General features: G+C 37.4%; 1 protein-coding gene and 1 long non-coding RNA gene across 2 annotated transcripts in view; one reads left to right on the top strand and one right to left on the bottom strand.

The window, feature by feature from the left end:
* Window positions 1–20,433, top strand: part of TRHR (thyrotropin releasing hormone receptor) — a 36,686-nt gene that overhangs the window by 441 nt on the left and 15,812 nt on the right. The window contains exon 2 of the mRNA XM_002759297.6: window positions 347–1,223. Within this exon, the coding sequence (XP_002759343.1) occupies window positions 435–1,223 (789 nt within the window). The 5' untranslated portion in view covers window positions 347–434. The remainder of the gene's footprint in view (window positions 1–346; window positions 1,224–20,433) is intronic.
* Window positions 1–20,433, bottom strand: part of LOC128929827 (uncharacterized) — a 43,299-nt gene that overhangs the window by 21,711 nt on the left and 1,155 nt on the right. The window lies entirely within an intron of this gene.

Here is a 20,433-nt window from a genome sequence, read left to right as displayed (position 1 = left end):
CAAGCATCTAGGATATTTGTTAGTATTTATTTTTCATTTAGCAGATACCATTAGTTTTCTTTTTTCAATTGGGCACTGTTTCAAAACAGGAAGTTTTTTCTGTTTCTCCTTCCTTAAGCATTTTTCTCCATTAAGAGGGAACTTCTCCCTCTTAATGTAAGCTGATCACAACAGTTACTCCATTCTACACTAGAGATGCAATAAAAGAAGTTTTAAGAAGTACATGTGAGCCTTATTCTCATAGAAAACCAGGAAGTGAAAGGAGTGGAAATGAGGGTTACTTGTGACTGGGACTTGATCCGAAATGATAACACTGTTAATAAATGTGTATTATGACCCTTCACAGGGGGCTGGAACTGCTGCAATGAAGGTGGGCACTGGAAAGAAGATGTTTTAAGAAGTCAGTGTTTCCGAGAAACTTTAACCCACAAAAGATGGAAAACGAGACAGTCAGTGAACTGAACCAAACACAGCTTCAGCCACGAGCAGTAGTGGCCTTAGAATACCAGGTGGTCACCATCTTACTGATGCTCATTATTTGTGGCCTGGGGATTGTGGGTAACATCATGGTAGTCCTCGTTGTCATGAGAACCAAGCACATGAGAACCCCCACAAACTGCTACTTGGTGAGCCTGGCAGTAGCTGATCTCATGGTCTTGGTGGCCGCAGGCCTCCCCAATATAACAGACAGTATCTATGGTTCCTGGGTCTATGGCTATGTTGGATGCCTCTGCATTACTTACCTCCAGTATTTGGGAATTAATGCATCCTCTTGTTCAATAACAGCCTTTACCATTGAGAGGTACATAGCAATCTGTCACCCCATCAAAGCCCAGTTTCTCTGCACGTTTTCCAGAGCCAAAAAGATTATCATCTTTGTCTGGGCGTTCACATCTATTTACTGTATGCTCTGGTTCTTCTTGCTGGATCTCAATATTAGCACCTACAAAGATGCTATTGTGATATCCTGTGGCTACAAGATCTCCAGGAATTACTACTCACCTATTTACCTAATGGACTTTGGTGTCTTTTATGTTGTGCCAATGATCCTGGCTACCGTCCTCTATGGATTCATAGCTAGAATCCTTTTCTTAAATCCCATTCCTTCAGATCCTAAAGAAAACTCTAAGACATGGAAAAATGACTCAACCCATCAGAACACAAATTTGAATTTAAATACCTCTAATAGATGTTTCAACAGCACAGTATCTTCAAGGAAGCAGGTAAGCAAAACTGAAACTCCAAGTCAATAGAGAAAATGTGGGATAGAGTTCTTTGGAGATGGGATCAACTTTGCCCTGTTTAGCTGATGGCGAAACCAAAATACAATAATGCAAATGTTTCACAGTGTAAGCTTCTGCCTAATATATTAAATCCGTCTCTAAAGCAACTGAAGATCTAAAAATAGATAGGGAAAATTTGATAACACATCAGCAGGTATCAGTTCAGGTGCTATTAAGATACAAATAAATGTAAACAGAAACTCTTGAAATTCACCTTTAATATGTTTGTGCCTCTCTGGAAATGTTATTAAAATTTTTGGACAATTTCTAGCTTCTGTAAAGAAGAATTCTACTGCATGGTAAAGAATTATCTTTAAATATTCTATTGCACAACAAAGATTTGACAAATAGTTTGAAAACAGGTTAGTTAAAAAAAAAAGAAAGAAAGAAACTTTCTTTGCCATTCTACAGTTACTCACAATGGAGACATAAACCTGAGAAGGTTCCTGGACTTATTTTTCGTAGTCTTAGTAGGGAAAATTCTATCACCCTCTCCTCCAGCTCCCTACACAGTGTCCTAGCATGCAGAAACTGAAAATGCACTTTGCTCAGGAAATGTTCTAATAAAAGGGCCAACATCAAGCTCAATTTTTCATAAAGAATGATTGAATTTTTGAATATGTTTTTTCCTGATAAGCATACCTAAAAATTCCTTTATGCTTCTAGATCACCTGAATGCCCATATAATTAGTTGAATAGTGGTTTTACTAGTGAACCAAGTGCAAAACTTTATCGCAGTATACATGATTTATAAAATGATATAGGAATAAAATGTTTTATATCATTTACACATTTATCTATATTTGTACAATTGTTCTAAGTTACTTATAAACTTAGCTTTAAATTTATTTGTTAAACATAATAAACAGATGATAAATATTTATTCTTGTAGCTGAAAAAGAAAACTAAACTTGAAATTAACATGCTGATTCTTTTAAATGGGTTGAATTTTCTCATTATTTTCACAAAGAATATAGTTCTTTCTGTGTACATAGCTAGAAACGGAGTGTACTTTCTAAAAAGTATACACATGAATCATTCACACTATTACTTCATGAACTCTGGCTGATATATGCATTGTAACTGGACACAGTGAAATAAACTACTAAAAAATTTAAGTGTTTTAGATATGCATGAAATGAATAATGAGCCATAACTTAAAGGAAATATATACCACATTTTAAATGGTGCTGTGATGCTTGGTTTGTGCAGTATTTCTTATTAAAGTTAACTAGATAACAAAAGAGAAGACCTAAGCAACTACTGTCAGCTCAGGTTTCTTTAGCCTTGGGTCTTGCAATGCTACCTAATATAAGGCTTATTTGCCCATTTAACACCCAAAACTTGATTAATGGAAATTCAGAGAGATCTACTGACTATCTTCCAAGACGAACAGTGCCAAATACAATAAGAAAGTAAAGAGTATATACATCTCAATTAGATACCAAACATAGGTTTATGTCTGCAGCAAGGAAGGTCAGGGAGTAAATCCATTTATTAGATGCCAATTTGCATTCCTGTTATAAATTTTTAAAACTTGTTTGTCTTGTCTAATGTCCTTTCTTTCCATTACAGTCATTAGTACCTATCAGCATTAATGACATGCTTTAATTTGCAAATTATGTTACATGTCCACACTCTGATTTCAAAGCTGTTACTGATAAGCTGTCTTTACAGAGGCTGTATGATAGGAGAAAAAGCCAAAGATTTGGCTCTAAACAACCTCGGGCTTAAATGCCAGGATTCCATTCAAACTCTATAACCCTGGATAAGCAGAACTCTGTGAGCCTTAGTTTTGTCAGTTATGAAATGAGATAAATAGCGATATCTAGGATCAGTGTAAGATCCTGTGAAATACCTCATGAAAGATGCCTAAAGTGCAATGATGATTAACATCTGAGTGTTAGCTAGGCTCCTTCCTAATTTTTAAAAATATATTGGCAACCTTAAGGGAACTACAGGTATTTCCTTAAAAATATACATTCACTGCTTTAACAAAGATTACTTGTTGAACAAATGTGTATATGACATAGTAACTTCTTTAAGGAGTTTTTTTTTTTAATAATTAGAGCATTTGGAAATACATTCTGAGCATTAGGGGTTGTCACATCAACACCACTGTCAGTTAACATCCAAGAATAAGGAATGAAGGTCCTTGTTACGAATACCCGTAACACCCTAATTGAGAAACATTGGGTGACATATAAGCCAGTAGGAGTGTATTTAAGTAATGTGCCTCGTAATTCAATCCTGATTATAGATGGGATGGGAGTTCAGAGCAAAGAAGGAAAATTACTGGGCTACAGGGATCAGAGAATTCTTCTTGGAAGAGGTGGCATTTGAGATGGTTCTGGAAGGATGAAGATAATTTGAAAAGTAAAAGTCAAGAAGGATGGTGTTCCATGCATAAAGGACAAGATGCAGTGGCTGGAATGAGAATGGTATGGGTTTGGAGAGGCGCCAAGAAGGGGCACATAGAGTGGGACTTACAGAATGGAGTGACTTAGTTGTCTGAAATGAATGATGTATTTGGGGGAATGTGAAACAGTGACCGGATTGATGGAAGTGTGTGAGAGTGAAGGACAAAGAGACAGAGAAGGCTGTAGAGGATCCAGACAGTCAGGCAAGGAAAGGAATTTGCACTTAATGCAGAGGAAATAAAGAACGTGAGTGATGAGCAGGGAGCAGCAATGATGAAATGGTGTTTAGGGATGAGAAATCTGACAGCATTGGGGGAGGCATATTTGAAGTGAAAGAGACTGGTGACAGAAAAACCACTTTGGAAGTTGTTAGTAGTGATACAGGTATAAGGCAGAAAAATTCTCTATCAGGATAGTTTAAAGTAAAGAGTAAACCAAAAAATGTTTCAAAGAAAGAAAGGGTGTGATATGAACATATTAGAAAAGATGAAGAAAGGACAATTCGGTATGGCACCAGGATCCTGAGTCTGGAAGAATGTGGTGCTCCTGATCACGGGAAATGAGAACGGGGAAGGGGAGCCAGTTTTGTGCAAAATTAGTGACCTGCTTTTTTTTCTTCCAAAATAGTTACTTTCTTAAATCTTTGAAAGGTTCAAATCTCCACTTTCTATAGCCAAAGGACTTTAATTTTAGTATTTTCTCTGCATTTTTTTCTTTTGGGCAAGTTTAATTTACATTTTAATAAATACTTATCTGGGTCAGGTCTTTCTAACCAAGTTTTAAAATTCAAATGTTCATAGGCTAAAAGAGCTACATTTTAAAAGGAAGTGACAAATGGGAATTTTTTTCCTGGCTTATTGGTTTTTAACTTATGGTCTCTATGCAGAAAATCCAGCCCAGAATCTTTTCTTCTTTTATTCAGAGATTCAATTATATTTTAGGAAACCATCTAAATGTTGGGTAAATTCAGTAAGATAAATTACTCAGACTTATGGCTGGAAATTGTGTAAACCCGAAGCATTATCTGATTGACTAAATATATTGCTTTTATAGTTGGTTGTTTTAGTACAAAAGAGGCATGGTTTAAATTATCATATTTGTGACATTTCAGCTCTATCTACACATTGCCTAAAGAGTTCCTCAGTTCAGTCAATTCAGATGTTTAACATTATGTAGATACAATATCTCTATCATTGACTGTATATTTCTATGTAATTGATTGGATTTCTGCAGTTTGAAAGCTCAGAATCACCTGAACATCTTGGTAAAATGTAATATCAATAAATACATTCAATTCAAATATGTGCTTTCTAGAGGATACAGAGATATGAAGAATATTTTATAGAGTAAAAAACAGGCTACCAGTTTTGTTTTCAATGGAGTCACTCTAATAATTTTTTCTTAATTCTTACAGAATAACTAACAGAGAAACCATGCAACATAGCCTTAATAGAAGCTCTGGGGGTAATGGCAGAATTTTTACTATGGAATTCACTTGACTCATCAAACCTTAAAAATATCAAACAGTCTTGGTTTCTGTCAAACTATTGAACATCTAGAAGAAATATTGGTAGCCCAGGAAACAAAAACAACTTTCATTTTTATTTGTTATTATATATATGTGTGTGTGTATATGTATATATATATATATATATATATATATATATATTTTAGATGGAGTCTCCCTCTGTCACCAGGCTAGAGTGCAGTGATGCAATCTCACTGCAACCTCTGTCTCCCAGGTTCAAGGGTTTCCCTTGCCTCAGCCTGCTGAGTAGCTGGGATTACAGGCATGTGCCACCATACCCAGCTAATTTTTGTATTTTTGGTAGAGACAGGGTTTCACCATGTTGGCCAGGTTGGTCTCAATTTCCTGACTTCATGATCTGCCTGCCTCAGTCTCCCAAAGTCCTGGGATTACAGGCATGAACCATCACACCCAGACTATTTTCTTTTTAAAGAATACAAGTTTTAGGGTGTGATTGAATGTTTAATTAAATTAGAGATGATATTAAACAGCCCTACTGCAAAATTTGACTTAATTTCGACCCAGCTCTAGCTTTAGAACTTTTGCTTTCCCCCAAACTCATTTAGAAAAAAAAAAAAAAAAAAGGCAGCTGGAGGCTGGCTCATGCCTGTAATCCCAGCACTGGGAGGAGGCGAGTGGATCATCTGAGGTCAGGAGTTCAAGGCCAGCCTGGGCAACATGGTGAAAGCCCATCTGTACTAAAAATACAAAAAATTAGCTGGATGTAGTGGCGGGCATCTGTAATCCCAGCTACTCTGGAGGCTGAGGCAGGAGAATCACTTGAACCCATGAGAAGGAGTTTGCAGTTAGCCGAGATCACACCATTGCACTCCAGCCTGGGCAACAAGAGCAAAATTCCATCTCAAAAAAAAAGTAAAGGAGACTAAGAACATAGTAACTGACCAGCCTTCACCTGTCTGGAACTTGGGGTATTAGTTTGCATTTTGAAAAATTCATGAGAGGGTATGTAAAACCTTTAATACACAAAGGAAAGGAGGCACAATGTTGGAATGTCAGACACTAGGGCTGGCATTTGGGAGCATAAAATCTCATAAATTGTTAACGTAAGCATCTTCCAGCTCCACCTACATCTAAGAGAATCTTTACTCAGCAAACTCATTCTTCTCCCCAGGTAGCTTAATCAATGATTAACCTCACAGGGCAAATTAATGACATTAAACTCTTCGGCATTAGGCCTAGATTAGAGGTTTCCCAAGAGTACTGAGGCCACAGGCTCATCTTTCATTTTATTTTTTTCTTTTTTCGTTTTTCAAATTTTTTTTAGAGATGGAGGCCTTGCTCTGCCATTCAGGCTGGAGTGCAGTGGTGCCAATCATAGCTCACTGCAACCCCTTCCTCCTTGATTCAAGCAATCCTCCTGCTTCAGTCTCCCAGTAGCTGGGACTGCAGGTGCACAGCACTGCACCCAGCTCATCTTTCATTTTTAATTGTTTTATTTATTCCAAGTGTCTGAGATCAGCTATAGACTTAGTAGTGTGTATCTCTAAGTTCAGGAGAAAAATGTATAATTTTGTGACAGCTCACAGCTAAGTGTGCCATTTTATTTTTATTAAAGAATAGCCTTCTATTTTCTGATTCACATCTTGTACAAGAAAAAATTTTGTACATATCCTATAAATTGGCTAATTACCCCCAAAAGTTGTGTGTTTTGGTTTAAATACACATTGTTTATTCCTAATTTGATATTTCCAGCTTTTATGCAAATATAAAATTAGAAATAAACAATGTATATTTATGAATAACTGAGTCATAATTTCACTGGCAGAGAAAAATAAATTTTTCTATATGCCTACAAAAAAGAAAGACCTGTGCTCCTATAGAATTCAATCTGGTCACACAAGAAACATCATAATATCAGCTAACCTTGAAGATGACAAACTACTTTATTCTTCTTTATGTAGCCTCTCATTAATTCTTCAAAACGTACACAGATTCCCCAAGTTTCAGACAGGTGAAGGCTGATCAGTAACTATTCTCAGCCTCATTTAAGATTTTTAAATGATTTGCAGGAAAAACAAAAGTTATAATGCTCAAGCTGGGTCAGTGATAAGCAAAATTTTGCAGTAGGTTATTCTTATTCAATATGTTCCCTAATTTAATTAAGCATTCATTCACATCCAAAAAGCCCCTAGCACTACCCTAGATGTAGAGGCTACAGGGATATATAAAGACAAACTCTTTATCTTCAAGGAGCTTAATATTGGCCACATATACAAACAATTCTGATCATACCACTACATTCTATGATGGAAAACATGGCGTCAGTGGGAGGATAAGGAAATGGAGGAAGGCTTTTGGAGTATATAGTATTTAAACTGGACCTATAAAGATGGGATGAATGTCTACAAGCAGCACTAAAGTCAGAGAGAAAAGAAAGAAACTTCAGCAGAAAGGAAGAATCAGATGGAAGAGGACTGGGCATGTTCAGGGAGAGAATAATCTGGTATTGTTGAAGCGGGCTATGGAACAGAAGTGTCTAGAGAAGGAAGTCTGAGCCAGATTGTGGTTCAACTATGCCTAACTCTGGCCTCTCCCCACCCCATCCTATTCCTTGTCATTCTACATACTTTCTTCTATGCCCATGCTTACAACTACCACTTGAGTCTTCAGTGTAGAGCTTTATAAAAGACATTTCCTGACCCATACATACAATTGCCTTTTGGACATCACATAATTACATCAAATCCGACATGTCTAAACCAAAATACATTATTTTGCCTTATCAACATCTACCTCTTTATTTCTTTCCTATGTTAGATTCCCAAACCAGAAACCTGGGAGTCCTTCTAAGTGCCTTTTCTCCTGTTATCCCCCCGCTCCTGACAGCTAAGCAATAGCCAAGTTCTAGTGGTTCCAGCTCATTATTCTCCTGCTGACCTACTTCTCCACTCACATTGTTGCTGCCCTGGTTCACCGCCTCTCACTGCCCTATTTCAGTGCACACCTTACCAACTTCTCTGGCTCCCATGGCACTCTCCCTGAAATCATTCTGCACATTGCACTAAGGGATCTCTCTAACACAGAGAGATACTATCAGCATAATTTTTACAGTCCCCTGAGGCCTGGAGTTTTAACTCCTCAGCATAACAAATAAGAGCTTGTCCCTCTCCTATGTTCTGACTTCTCTCATGTGGCTCTCCCAACTTACACATTACGCTCCAGCAATTCTGAATTATTTGTAGTTCTCTGAACTTGCTGCATTCTCTCAGCTGGAACATCCTTCATCTGGCAAACTCCCAATTCCATCAAGCTTTCACAGAATTTCCCAGGTAGATTTATATAGCTACATTCTTAACTACTATGTCAGGTGTTCTTGCTGTGTTTCCACAGTACTTTGCATACACATGTGGTTTAGTAATTCTTGGTCCTTATAATTGTTGGTATGTCTTTTTACCTTCACTAACACCCCTAAGAATAGTGTTTTGTATTTATGGTACCCTTAGCACTGCATTTGGCATAAAATAAGTTCTCAAAAATGTATACACTCAGTGGTGTGTAGCTGCCAAGGAGTGCAGGCTTTGCAAGAGCAGGTGATTAGTCTCATTCCCTAACTCCACATTCAGTTCCATCACACTGGTTCGTTAAACTTGGTCATGGTTGAATTGCTTACTCTACAAAATCAGCAAATATGACAAGCCAGGGTCCCCACTTTTTGTGAAGAGATGATTGTTAAGTATTTATCAGCACACTTCTGTGTTTTTCGGATATATATATACATATATGATATGCAATTTTACAAATGTAGTAAATGAAAGTGTAAAATAATACATTCATACAGACTTAGGGTCTTAGTCAAGTCCAACACTCTATTTTGCTCCCTAAAAAGTTATATTTTCCATGCAACATATCCTTCTCTGATTTTAATTAAAATATCCTTGTATTTTATTAAATCCTTTTTGAATTCCCCGAATAACAAAAGTGTGACTAGACAGTATTCTGGTGATTATATTAGTGAAGAAGATGTTTTAGGAAGATTTCCCCCTCCAAACAGAACAGGTTGATTTGGAAACACGGCACACTCAAATAATAATTCACTTCATTGTACAACAACCTGTTGGCTTTCCCATGAACCTTCAAATTCCCTCCACAATAAGAGAGCTACCTTGAATAGAAGGCATAAAGAGGCAGAGAAATGACAGCCCAGGGAAGGGAAACAAAATGAACAGAGATATAAAGATGAGAAGGAATCCATGTAAGTACCCCTATGTGACTAATTTTCCTTAAACAGTTTGCACACATCATTTTCTGTAAAAAGAAAATATATCCAATTTTCTCTGAGGGCTTTCAACACCCTTCAAAATATGACCCTTTCATCACTTTTCTGTCTTTGTTCATCCATTATCTCTTCAATTCAATAAACATTTATTGAGCACCAATGTTAAGCCAGGAGCTGTCTAAAGAACCAATAGTAGTTACTCTCTTCTGGAACATTCAGTAAAATATGAAAGATTGGCATTAAAACACAAGATTAAGCTGTGAAGCATATAGAAGTGACAAGAAAGTGGTGCTTATTGTGTGTAAGGTTGAAGAGCGAGCCCCCAATGGAATACGAGTCACTCTCAACACTTGAAGGATGAATAGGCGTTCACCAGGCCAATGTGAAATACAAGAAGACCTTCCAACCAGCAGACGTAGTCAATGAGGCCAGAAAAACCAAGCCCAAGATCGCCATCAACATCTGCCTTCTCAGTTTTCTCTTCATGCAATTGAGCAATGCCAGAGAATATCACATTCTACAGACAGCAGCTCCCTCACCCTTGGAGTTTCCATTCCAAATGGGCCCTCAGGGATTTCTGTCTATTATCCATATGCAGAATCATAATCAATTTCTTCTTTTTATTTCTTAAATGGCTATTTCAAAATTCCCTACTATCCTCATGTAATTATACATGGAGTTCTTTCCTTTGAAATTTTTCCCACATCCAGTATCTACCTTCTATTGTTACGACCACAGTTCCAGTCCCATTGTGTCCTCTCTGCAATGTAGGCAAGGAGGCTGATCATCTCCTGCCTTGCCACATGTGCAGAAGCCTCCTACCAATCCCCTGCCTTTTCTTTCCTTTGAAACACTCTTGTTCTGTCACTCAGACTGGGGTACAGTGGCTTGATCTCAGCTCACTTCAGCCTCAACTTCCTGGGCTTAAGTAATCTTCCCATGTGAGCCTCATGAATAGCTGAGACTACAGGCATATGCCATCATGCCTGGCTAATTTTGTTCATTTTTGTATAAACATGATGTCTCATTATGTTGCCCAGGCTGGCTCAAACTCCTGGGCTCAAGGGATCCTTCTACCTTGCCTTGCCGACGTGCTAGGATTACAGCCATTGGCCATCGCTTCCCCCCACCCCACCCCGCCTCTTGATTGCCCACTTCCAGTTCTTCTCCCAGGGTACTGCTAGAATCATCTAAAATGCAAACTTGATACCATCACTGTGCTGCTTGAAATCCTTCAATCTTTCCATTTCCTATATGTTAAAATCTCAAGTCACTATCTTGGCATACTAGGACATTTATGATTTGCTCCCTGCTTTACTTTCCCAAACTCATCGGGCCCTCTGTCTCCCAATATAGCCTCATACAGGCAGTTTCCTTCACTGTCACGCTCTCATGCCTGCCAGTGAGCTTGCAGACTCCTCCAGCCTTGAGCGTTCGGTAGCCGCTTATTTGGCCTGTTTCTTTCTCTCCTTCCTGTGGTAGGTCACCTCTTGGAGCGGGCTTTCCTGACCACCACTGGCAGGATTTGGTGTTTCTCCCTTCCCTTTGCAATACTTTGTGCTTTCATCTGTACAGCTCACTATTTTACTATTTTGCTGTTAATCATTTGTTCAAATGCCTCTTTCTTTTTTTTTTTTAACTGTACTTTAGGTTCTGGGGTACATGTGCAGATCATGCAGGATTGTTGCATAGGTACCTACATGACAAGGTGGTTTGCTGCCTCCATCCCCCATCACCAACATCCGGCATTTCTCCCCATGTCTTTCTTTCACCTGATTGCGCATCCCACAATGGCAGACACGTGATCACATTTATTTCTGTGTTCATGGAGCCTCCATGGTGCCTAGGGACATATTGATAAATGATTAAACTAGTAAAGCCTGGGTATACAGCATAAGAAAATGGAAGAATCAAATATGACTCTAAAGACGTTTTTCAGGAAACAGAAAATGGTAGAATTATTGAAAGAAATTATAAGGGAGAGATATTAAATGGAGAGAGATTAAGAGGAGGAGTTTTATATAGGAGGTGGAAATAGGGGATTGGAAGTGAGTGGTCAGGGTCAGGTAAAGTGGATTTGTAAATCATTATAATTATGGAAAGAAGGTGTGATGGGGGTTTTAGAAAATAAGGAAGTGGCTCAGTGAGAGAGGTGGCACCATTGTGAGAGGGAGAAAGGACAGAGGCAGGGTGAATGCAGAGCACTCCATGAATTTTTAAAGGTAATTTTTGTATAGTCAACTGAATTTAAGGCCTGAAGAACAGACTGACAAAAACTGAGGTACAGAAGAATGTTTACAATTAGGCTAAAATGGGATAGGAGAACTTAGCTAGAAATAAAAGGACCTGTTTTCTCCTCTTGGACAAAGACATGTTTTAGTGGATTCTCCCACCTGGGAGGAAAATTAAAGAAAGAAAAATGAGTCATGGAGCAAGAGAAGATGCAGTTGAAAGAATAAGTGGATTTATCTACTAGAAGTCATAGTCTTGCCACTGGAGTCAAACATAACACTTGAGAGCTGCATGGAAATACCTGAGAAGAACTTGAATAAATTTAAAGCTAAATTAGCTCTGAGAATTAAACAAGGCCAAATACATATGCGTGTGAATTAGGATGCATAATGTGAAACACTCGACAGCCATATTCAGTTAAAATAAAAATAGATAACATTTCAAAAAAGAAAACACTGCCACCTTTCATAAACAACACTGGTGACTGTTGACTATAACCCTTGGATAGACTGCTCTGAACATAATTATATAGTAGCTGCAAGAAAGTAAAGCATCCTATGCCTCTCCGTTTTGGGTCTTCGTTGTTTAAGTTTTATGAGGATTTATAACTGTGGGAAAACCCAGCATATTTTCTGTGGGCAGCAGCTCTTAGCTTAGAAAATAAGGAAGTGGCTCAGTGAGAGAGGTGGCACCATTGTGAGAGGGAGAAAGGACAGAGGCAGGGTGAATGCAGAGCACTCCATGAATTTTTAAAGGTAATTTTTGTATAGTCAACTGATTCAAGCCCCTGGCAATGTGCAGAACTGACACCCTGCCACGTTTCCTCTGATAGGAGCTTGGCTTTGTGACTAATTTTACCTGACAAACATTTGAAAGATTATGCACACATAAAATTCAGTAGGGAAGGGTAGGAGAAAATAATTCACTGGTAGATTTTCTGTTTTACCAGGAAAAGTAAGAATAGGCTCAGATTCAGAGTATATTTACAGGAGAAATATTTAACTAGAGATTATAAAAGGCTAGGATGGACCTCCAGGGATTTCTTTAGGAATCAGTTGGAAATCTGTCTGAATAAGGAAAAGCAATAGAATCAATATGTTGGTATAAAGCAACTGCAGTGCACAGGAGAGGTGCTATCCTGGAATTAAGCATGGTCTGGCTTTGAATTCCAAAATAATAATTCTATTTTTACAGTCCCTTCCAGCATGTTATATTGTATGGGACAGGAAAATGATGAAAGTAAGGAGAAGATAGATTCAGACATATTTGCATCTCCTCAATTATGATTTAATTGAAAACATACTAAATGTCATGAACTTTATTAGCCACTAGGACACAAAAATGATTAAAACAAAGCTTATGCTCACAAAAAAGTTCACAGTCTAATAGAGGAGATAGAATAGTAAACTTATAAAGTTATAAAGAAATAAATGTTATCATAACGAAAACACAGATTAATGGCACCTGATCTACATGGCTTGGGAAGAGGTGGGCACAAGAAAGCCTTTCTGGAAATGACGACTTTTAAGTTGAGCCTTGTGGATTCATAGACATTTTGTAGGTGAAGGGAAGTAAGATGGTTTATATACTAGGAACTACACAGGTGAGGACAAGAAATCTAGAAATAACACAATCAGTATAGAAAATGGCAAGTAGCTCCTTAAGTCTAGGCAACGGAAGATGACACTAGTTAGGTCAACAGAGATCAGGAAATAAGACCTTTACTTCATATAAGAAGGATTTGGATGAGCTTCTAAAGGCTATGGAAAGACACTGGGAGGTTACAAGGCAAAGAGTGTTATGATAAGAACTAAGCTTGAGGAAGACCACTCTGTCTTCTATGTGGCCAAATCATTGGACCAAAGTCAAGGCCATTAGTTAGGAGAGGACTGCAATAATGTGGGTAAGATGTGAATCAATCTGCACCCTAGATTGAGGCTAGGGAAAAAATGATACATTTGGAATAGAATCAATAGATTTGGTGTGAGTATATGTGTAGAAAGTGAAAAGAAAGGAGTCAAAGTGACTTTACTTGAACCATTCAGAGAGAAAGTGGTGTGACTGTAGAGCCTGAATTCCAATTTTACCCCTTGGAGTCAGAGCCAGGGTTGGCTGCAGACCATGTGATGTGAACAAGTTAACTTACAACCTGAGCCTCAATTTGCATATCTATAAAAAGAATGCTAATAACAGTACTTATCTCACAAGGGATTTATTAGGATTGAGTGCAAAAGTTCATATAAAGTACTTCTCACAATGCCTGGACATGGAAATAACAAATGTTAGCTACTGTTATTATTCATTGAATAGTGTAAATGTGGACAATAGTGGAGAAGAAACATGTTTCAGTAGGGTAAGCATGTCAGGTTCAGTTTGTCCATGTTGCTCTTGAAGTGGCTATAGAATGCCACGGTACAAATAGAAATATAGATTTTCAGCTCAGAAGAAACATATAGACTGGAGAAATAGCTTTGGGAGTAATTAGTATACAGATGATTTTGAAGACACCAGAGTTGGTGTAATCACTAGAGGAAATTTTATAAAATAGAGAAGAACCCCTGAGTAGCTAGAATTCTAGGGAGAATGAGATGAAGAGCCTTTGAAATAAACAGAGAAGGAATATTCTGAGGGGGAGGAGGGAAACAAGGAGAAAGAGGTACAGAAATCAAAAAAGGAGACTGTGTCAATAGTGGCCAATGATAAATGTAAAGATAAGGACTGAAAAGCACCCAGTCTGAATGCAGTTTCCACAAGATGTTGGAAAAATAAATTAGATTGCATTGTGTTGGTGAATGATTTAACAAGCTTGATTATGAGACAGAACAGTGATAACATGGAGAAACAAGGCAGGTATATTTGTTTGCTTTATTTTGCTTTCCTTCTTAAGATAGGAGAAATCTACGTCTGTTTAAATTTTGATGAAAAAGAGCTAGTAGAGTGAGTGGAAGGAATTATTTGTAGATGCACAAGCAAGACTTGATATTGATGGAGTGTGATTCCTCAGGAGGTAAGAAGGAATAGGATAGGGCTCATCTTTCTTCTTGTCAGGAAGGATTGTGCCTAATTCACTGATCCATCTGCAGCATCTAGCACAGTATCTGGTACATGGATGTATCCAATAAATAACTGTCAAATAAACATATAGATAAATGAATGAACGAAAGAAAAAATGAATGAGATGCAAAGAAAAGAGATGAGGATGATCATGGTTGCAGATTGTTATTATTATTATTATTATTATTTTGAGACGGAGTTTCACTCTTGTTACCCAGGCTGGAGTGCAATGGCGCGCTCTCGGCTCACCGCAACCTCCGCCTCCTGGGTTCAGGCAATTCTCTGGTTACAGATTAATTTTAAGTAATGAGGAAGAAAGTTGTGAGTTTAGCAAGTTGGTCTCTGTTTTTTCAGTGAGGTAGAATGGAAAGTCATTGATTGAGAATGCGGGTAATGGCAAGGAGGAAAGGCACGGCTATTCATTCTGGGAAATGGGAGAAGTAGATATGGGTAGACTGATAACAGATTAAGTTCCATTCATGTTTTTTTAAAAAATGAAACTGGTGTGGTAGTAAATTACAGCTGATTTGAATTTCTCTGTGACATCTAAACACTTTCCAGTGGGTCTGTTCTGGGACTCATTCCCAATAAACCATATTTAGACAAGCCATTTTTTTAGCCAGTCGCTAGCTGGCGTGGTCCTCAAGGTTGTTTCCTTTGCTGCTGCAGCCAGTGACACACCCACAACAGGTATGATTTCACATTTAGCACTCTATTCCGCTTCACTGAGGCAAGGATCTTGTAATTAATGGCCAGACTGGATCATACTGGATGATAACACAGGTCAGGGATTTCATCATTTGCCAAAAAGTTCTGTCTGAAGTCCTAATTTTAAATCAATAGAAGCCAAGTGCCTCAATACATCCCTTACTCAAAAACATGTGAACAAGACCAATTTATGAGTAATAACTCTCTCCTCACAATCTTGAACCAGGTCTTTCCCTTATCAGCATTCCCTGATGATATGTCTGATGTTCACAGTCCATTTTTTTTTTCTTCCCCTCAAATATCGTGGCTGTATCCACTTTATCTTTAAAGAATTCTAGAAACACACTTAGAAGCAATTCAATTAGCCTGTGACACAAGCAACACACTCCATTTTGCTCACAGTTCTTGACTTTATTTTGGTACTGCCTTAACATCAAAGGAATATGACAGTGTGAAGGACAATGCTCTTAATAAACAGGATCAATCAAGGGTGCTTGACTCTTCCTGTTATGTAAAAGCATACTGATTTTTTTTATGTCTCACCAACACCATTAAAAGTACTAAAGGCAAAACTAGAAAGGTTTTCTCTATCAATGTACCACTCTTCACACTTCAGCATCATGCAGAATGTTTGGTTTTTCCTTAGGGCAGCTCTCCCATCTTAAGAAGTCTGTGTCAACCACTCAACATCCAATGTAGACCCCAAACCGAGACAGGAGGAAAACTGCTGTTACTGACCATGGCTCTTAAGCTAATGAATAACAGTTTCTGTTGCTGGCTTCTCCTTGACTCCATCCATTTCCTCAGGATAATCAATCGGGGAAGGTTATTGAATCACACCAGGCTCATTGTTCCTATCATTAACATGTTTTAAATCAAAACAATGCCCATGCATATACCACAAGCAGAGAAAGCAATCTTGATTTTTTTTAAAAAAAAAACATGAACACTGAGGCAGCAGAAGAAAGAAAATTCATGTATTTATATGCCTTGTTAGTCAAAAAGCAGAAACTTCTGGGCTGTGATGAAATGAATTATCATCTCAAATAATTTTCAGTGCTCATTAGAAAGGTCTTGGTAGCCTTTGAGAAAGGTAGAATAATTTTTTGCAAATTTATTCCTAAATGTAAGCCTACTGCCAGGTTGCCCACTATCTTTAAAGAGTTACAATGGAAAGTTATTATAATCAGAATTCTACTTATTCAATAAGATCATCTTTCTTCTTCAGCTGAAGTGACCTAACACAATTCCAAAAATCAATGCTAGAGAGTCAAGCTGCTTAGTAACACTGAGAAATATAAACTATTCTTTCAAACGTACCAAAAATTTACCATAAAGACAACTTGAAAAATAATGATTAGCAAGGACAAAATTTACAAAACCATTGTCCCCAAAGAGAAATAGAAATGTCTGCATTCAGAAGTAAAACATTTTGGTAAACTGTTATGTAGTACTGCGAGGGGAAATGCTATGCACAAAAGCCTTTGGAATGAGTAGTGATTTCCTCGTATACTAAGTAGCCAATATTTTGTATTTATTGTCATGTTTACAGTCATGAAGATTTGAATGTATTATATGTTAATACAATACATTGCAAACTTATATATTGCAAATTTGTTGTTGTCAACATTTATTTCACCCAAAACCCCTGAAGAACAGGACATTTTCCCGTCAGTAGTAGAGTTATATCCCAAGACAAATTCTAAAGATGAGGCAACATTGCAGACTCTCCAGAGAGCATGGAGAGGTTTGAAAATTCCCCTAAGTGATTTTTGTAATCCTCCTCAAAAACCTCCCCATTCCAGTTCAAGAAGCACTGTTTAAATATTCTAGCTTAAACTCTTCAGTTAATATCTCATTTGGTAACTGGGGACCAGGGCTCATGCCTGTAATCCCAGCTACTTGGAAAGCTGAGATGGGAGGATCACTTGAGCCCAGGAGTTCAAGAGAAGCCTCTATGCAACAGATTAAATATACTTGTCTAATTATCCTTCTAACAGCATAATCCAGAAAATAATCTGTCCCGTTTGCATATGTGTCCATCATTAATTAATCTTTGTAATAGGTAATATTATTGAGCTATTAGTATGTGCCAGGCATGGTGGTGCTAAGGGATTTTCACACATCATCTCATTTGTACCTTTGACATAAGTATAATTTATCCTGTGATTTTTAAAGATAAGGGGCATAAGATTTAGTGATATTAAGCTCATGGTCATACATTCACAAAATGAAGAGCAAAAAGTCTAATCCCAGAATCTAATCCAAAGTCTCTGATGGCAACACTTTTCTCTAATTCTTCATGCGCTTGCCCATGGTACGAGCATTTCAGAAATGAGGTGCCGAGATAAAGTCTGTATCCACCCAGAAAAAAGTGAGCATCATCATATATGTGTGAAAATTAAATTCATTCATTCATTTCACAAAAATACGTTGAATACTTACACATTTCTGAATCACAGGCACTCTTTTAGGCCTTGGGAACACAGCAATGAACAAATATGACAAACATCCCTCCTGCATGGAGCTTTCTTTTTAAGGGGAAATACGGAATAAAAAGCAAATGCCTTTATTATATCACATTGTGACCTGTCAGACTGTGGAGAAAAATCAAGCGAATGAGGGAAATAGTGAAATGCTGAAATGAGAGGTGTCTAATTTTAAATAGGACAGTCAGTGATATTAAATAAAGAGCCCATTTTCAGAGTACGTTGTTGTATTGACTCTATATTCCGGCACTAGTGAATGTCATTTATAGATCAATACCTGAAACTTATACACCAAGGCCTGAGTTTTTCCCATTGATGCTATGTTAAGATACCAGACTGGCCTACGTAAGTCATTTTGTTTCTATGTACAGAAAATATAGCATTAGCGATAATATTCAATTATATTATTCTAAAAGAAAATGCATTCTATATTCTAATTCAAAACTACAACATTCCAGTGGTTGATTAAGGACCTTTTGGTGGGTCAGTAATTAAGAGAAGTTTGTGATAGCTGTTCCTTTATCCAAATAGGTCTTAGCTTTCTCCATTTTTGTAAGAGAAAGTATGGCAATCTCTATGCAGTCTTTTTTCACCTGGGGAATAAAAAATAGTTACCTTTATAGGGACAAATTGGACAAGAGACTCTTCTGCCTGATTCAAATCTCACTTTACCATTTGTACGTGGCGTATGAGTTTCTTCATTGGTAAAATAAAGATGATAGTGTCTTCTTTGCAGTGTTTTTGTGGAGTTTAAATGAGCCAATATGTGTGAAATACTTAGAACAGAACCTGGTGCATAGTAAATAATGGGTGTTTTCAATTATTGGTTTCAAAAATAGCTTTCACTTTTCTCAAATTTGCTGTGTTCCCAGCACTGACATAAGCACTTATCACATTTACCCACACAGCAACTCTGTGAGACACATGAAAATTTCTGTCACCATTTTACTGAAGAAAAAACTGAAACTTACAAATAGTAATGGGCCCAACGCCTACCAACTGGTGAGTGCTGGAGCCAGGAGAGCCAGAAGGACTGCCATTAAAAAGCAGTCTTTTATATTGGTAAATTAAGTCGGATACAAAATCCAAGGGACTGGCTTGCTTTGGGCCTGGAGGGCCAACTACCATCAATTTGTACATGCGTATTCTCCGAGAAGTTCCTGCATGGGTTTCTACTCTACTTTTTGATTTAACCATGCACAACAGTACGTATCTTCTGGAAAAGAGCTCTCAAGATTATTAAAAGTATAATGTTACCATGATCATTTTAGGTGTTGGTAGAGAGAGAATGCAAATGATGATTCTGTCATAAAAGAAATAAAATTCTAAATCAAAACTTTGGTTCACAAGCTAAGAGCCAGCATAATATGGTTTATATTTCTCATGGGCTATGTTGATAATAGATGAAGAATTTGAAAAATAATTATCCATAAATATGAACAGTAGTTTGAAACAGATTATATGCATTTGTCTGTTGTATTAAAAGTGTTCAACTACTCCACTCACTGGCAAACTGAGATCATGGGGCAAAAGCACTTCTACTGCTTGTTTTCCTAATTAAATGTTTAGTAGATCTTAAAAGGCATGCCTGTTCGCTTACTTATTGACCATGGCTGCTTTATCACGACATTGGCAGAGTTGAATAGTGTGACAGAGATTGTATGGCCCACAAGGCTAAAATATTTACTATCTAGCCCTTTACAGTAAAAGCTTGCTGACTCCTGAACCATTCCTACTTAAGAATTTATTTGTGAAAATAATTATACACTTAGTACATGTACTGGTATATGATAATTGCTCAATAAGTAAATTATAAATACACATTAAATAAATATGTTTGCATTCCACAAAATTGCCAAATGCAGGAAAGGTCAAGTTTATCATAGGCAGCCTGAACTAGCAGCTAGTGCATCTCCTGCTTTCATTTTAACTGTGTATCTCCTAAAGAAAATGCTTTCTGTGTTATGTTGGAACCTGCTTATTTCAATAGACCCTAAAGATACCAATTTATAATCTATAGATCCAGAGTGGCATCATGAGAGATAGACTTCAACAATTTCATGAGTAAAGGAGGAGCCACAAAAGATTGAATGTGACAGCTGATAGATAGGACAGAGCTAGAAAAGCTGTTAAAGTGAGCTTTGTATCTTTTGGAGGCAAATCCCATTTTAGGTTGGTACATATTAACATAATGTCGATCAATATTCAGTAATAGGAAGTGAGTGAACTTAGCATAAATCAAACTGAGTTAGCATTCCCTTAGCTCTTTATTTTTCCTAAGTTCTTCCTAGCAATATAGCCAATAATTCTTTATTTCTACAGAATAACTGTTTCCTGAAAACATTTTCTTCACTGTAATTGCATTCTGATCTATCAATCATGTCCTTTTCTGAGAAGGAATCTTTACACATTGATTCTAATTTTTAAATGCAAGTGTTTTTGATGCCAAACTTGTTTTAGAAGTTAGAGACAAAAATATGCA

Source organism: Callithrix jacchus, chromosome 16, assembly GCF_049354715.1.
Source record: "Callithrix jacchus isolate 240 chromosome 16, calJac240_pri, whole genome shotgun sequence".
NCBI lineage: Eukaryota > Metazoa > Chordata > Mammalia > Primates > Cebidae > Callithrix > Callithrix jacchus.
The sequence above is the reverse complement of the archived record's forward strand: the minus strand, read 5'-3'. Positions and strand labels throughout refer to the sequence as shown.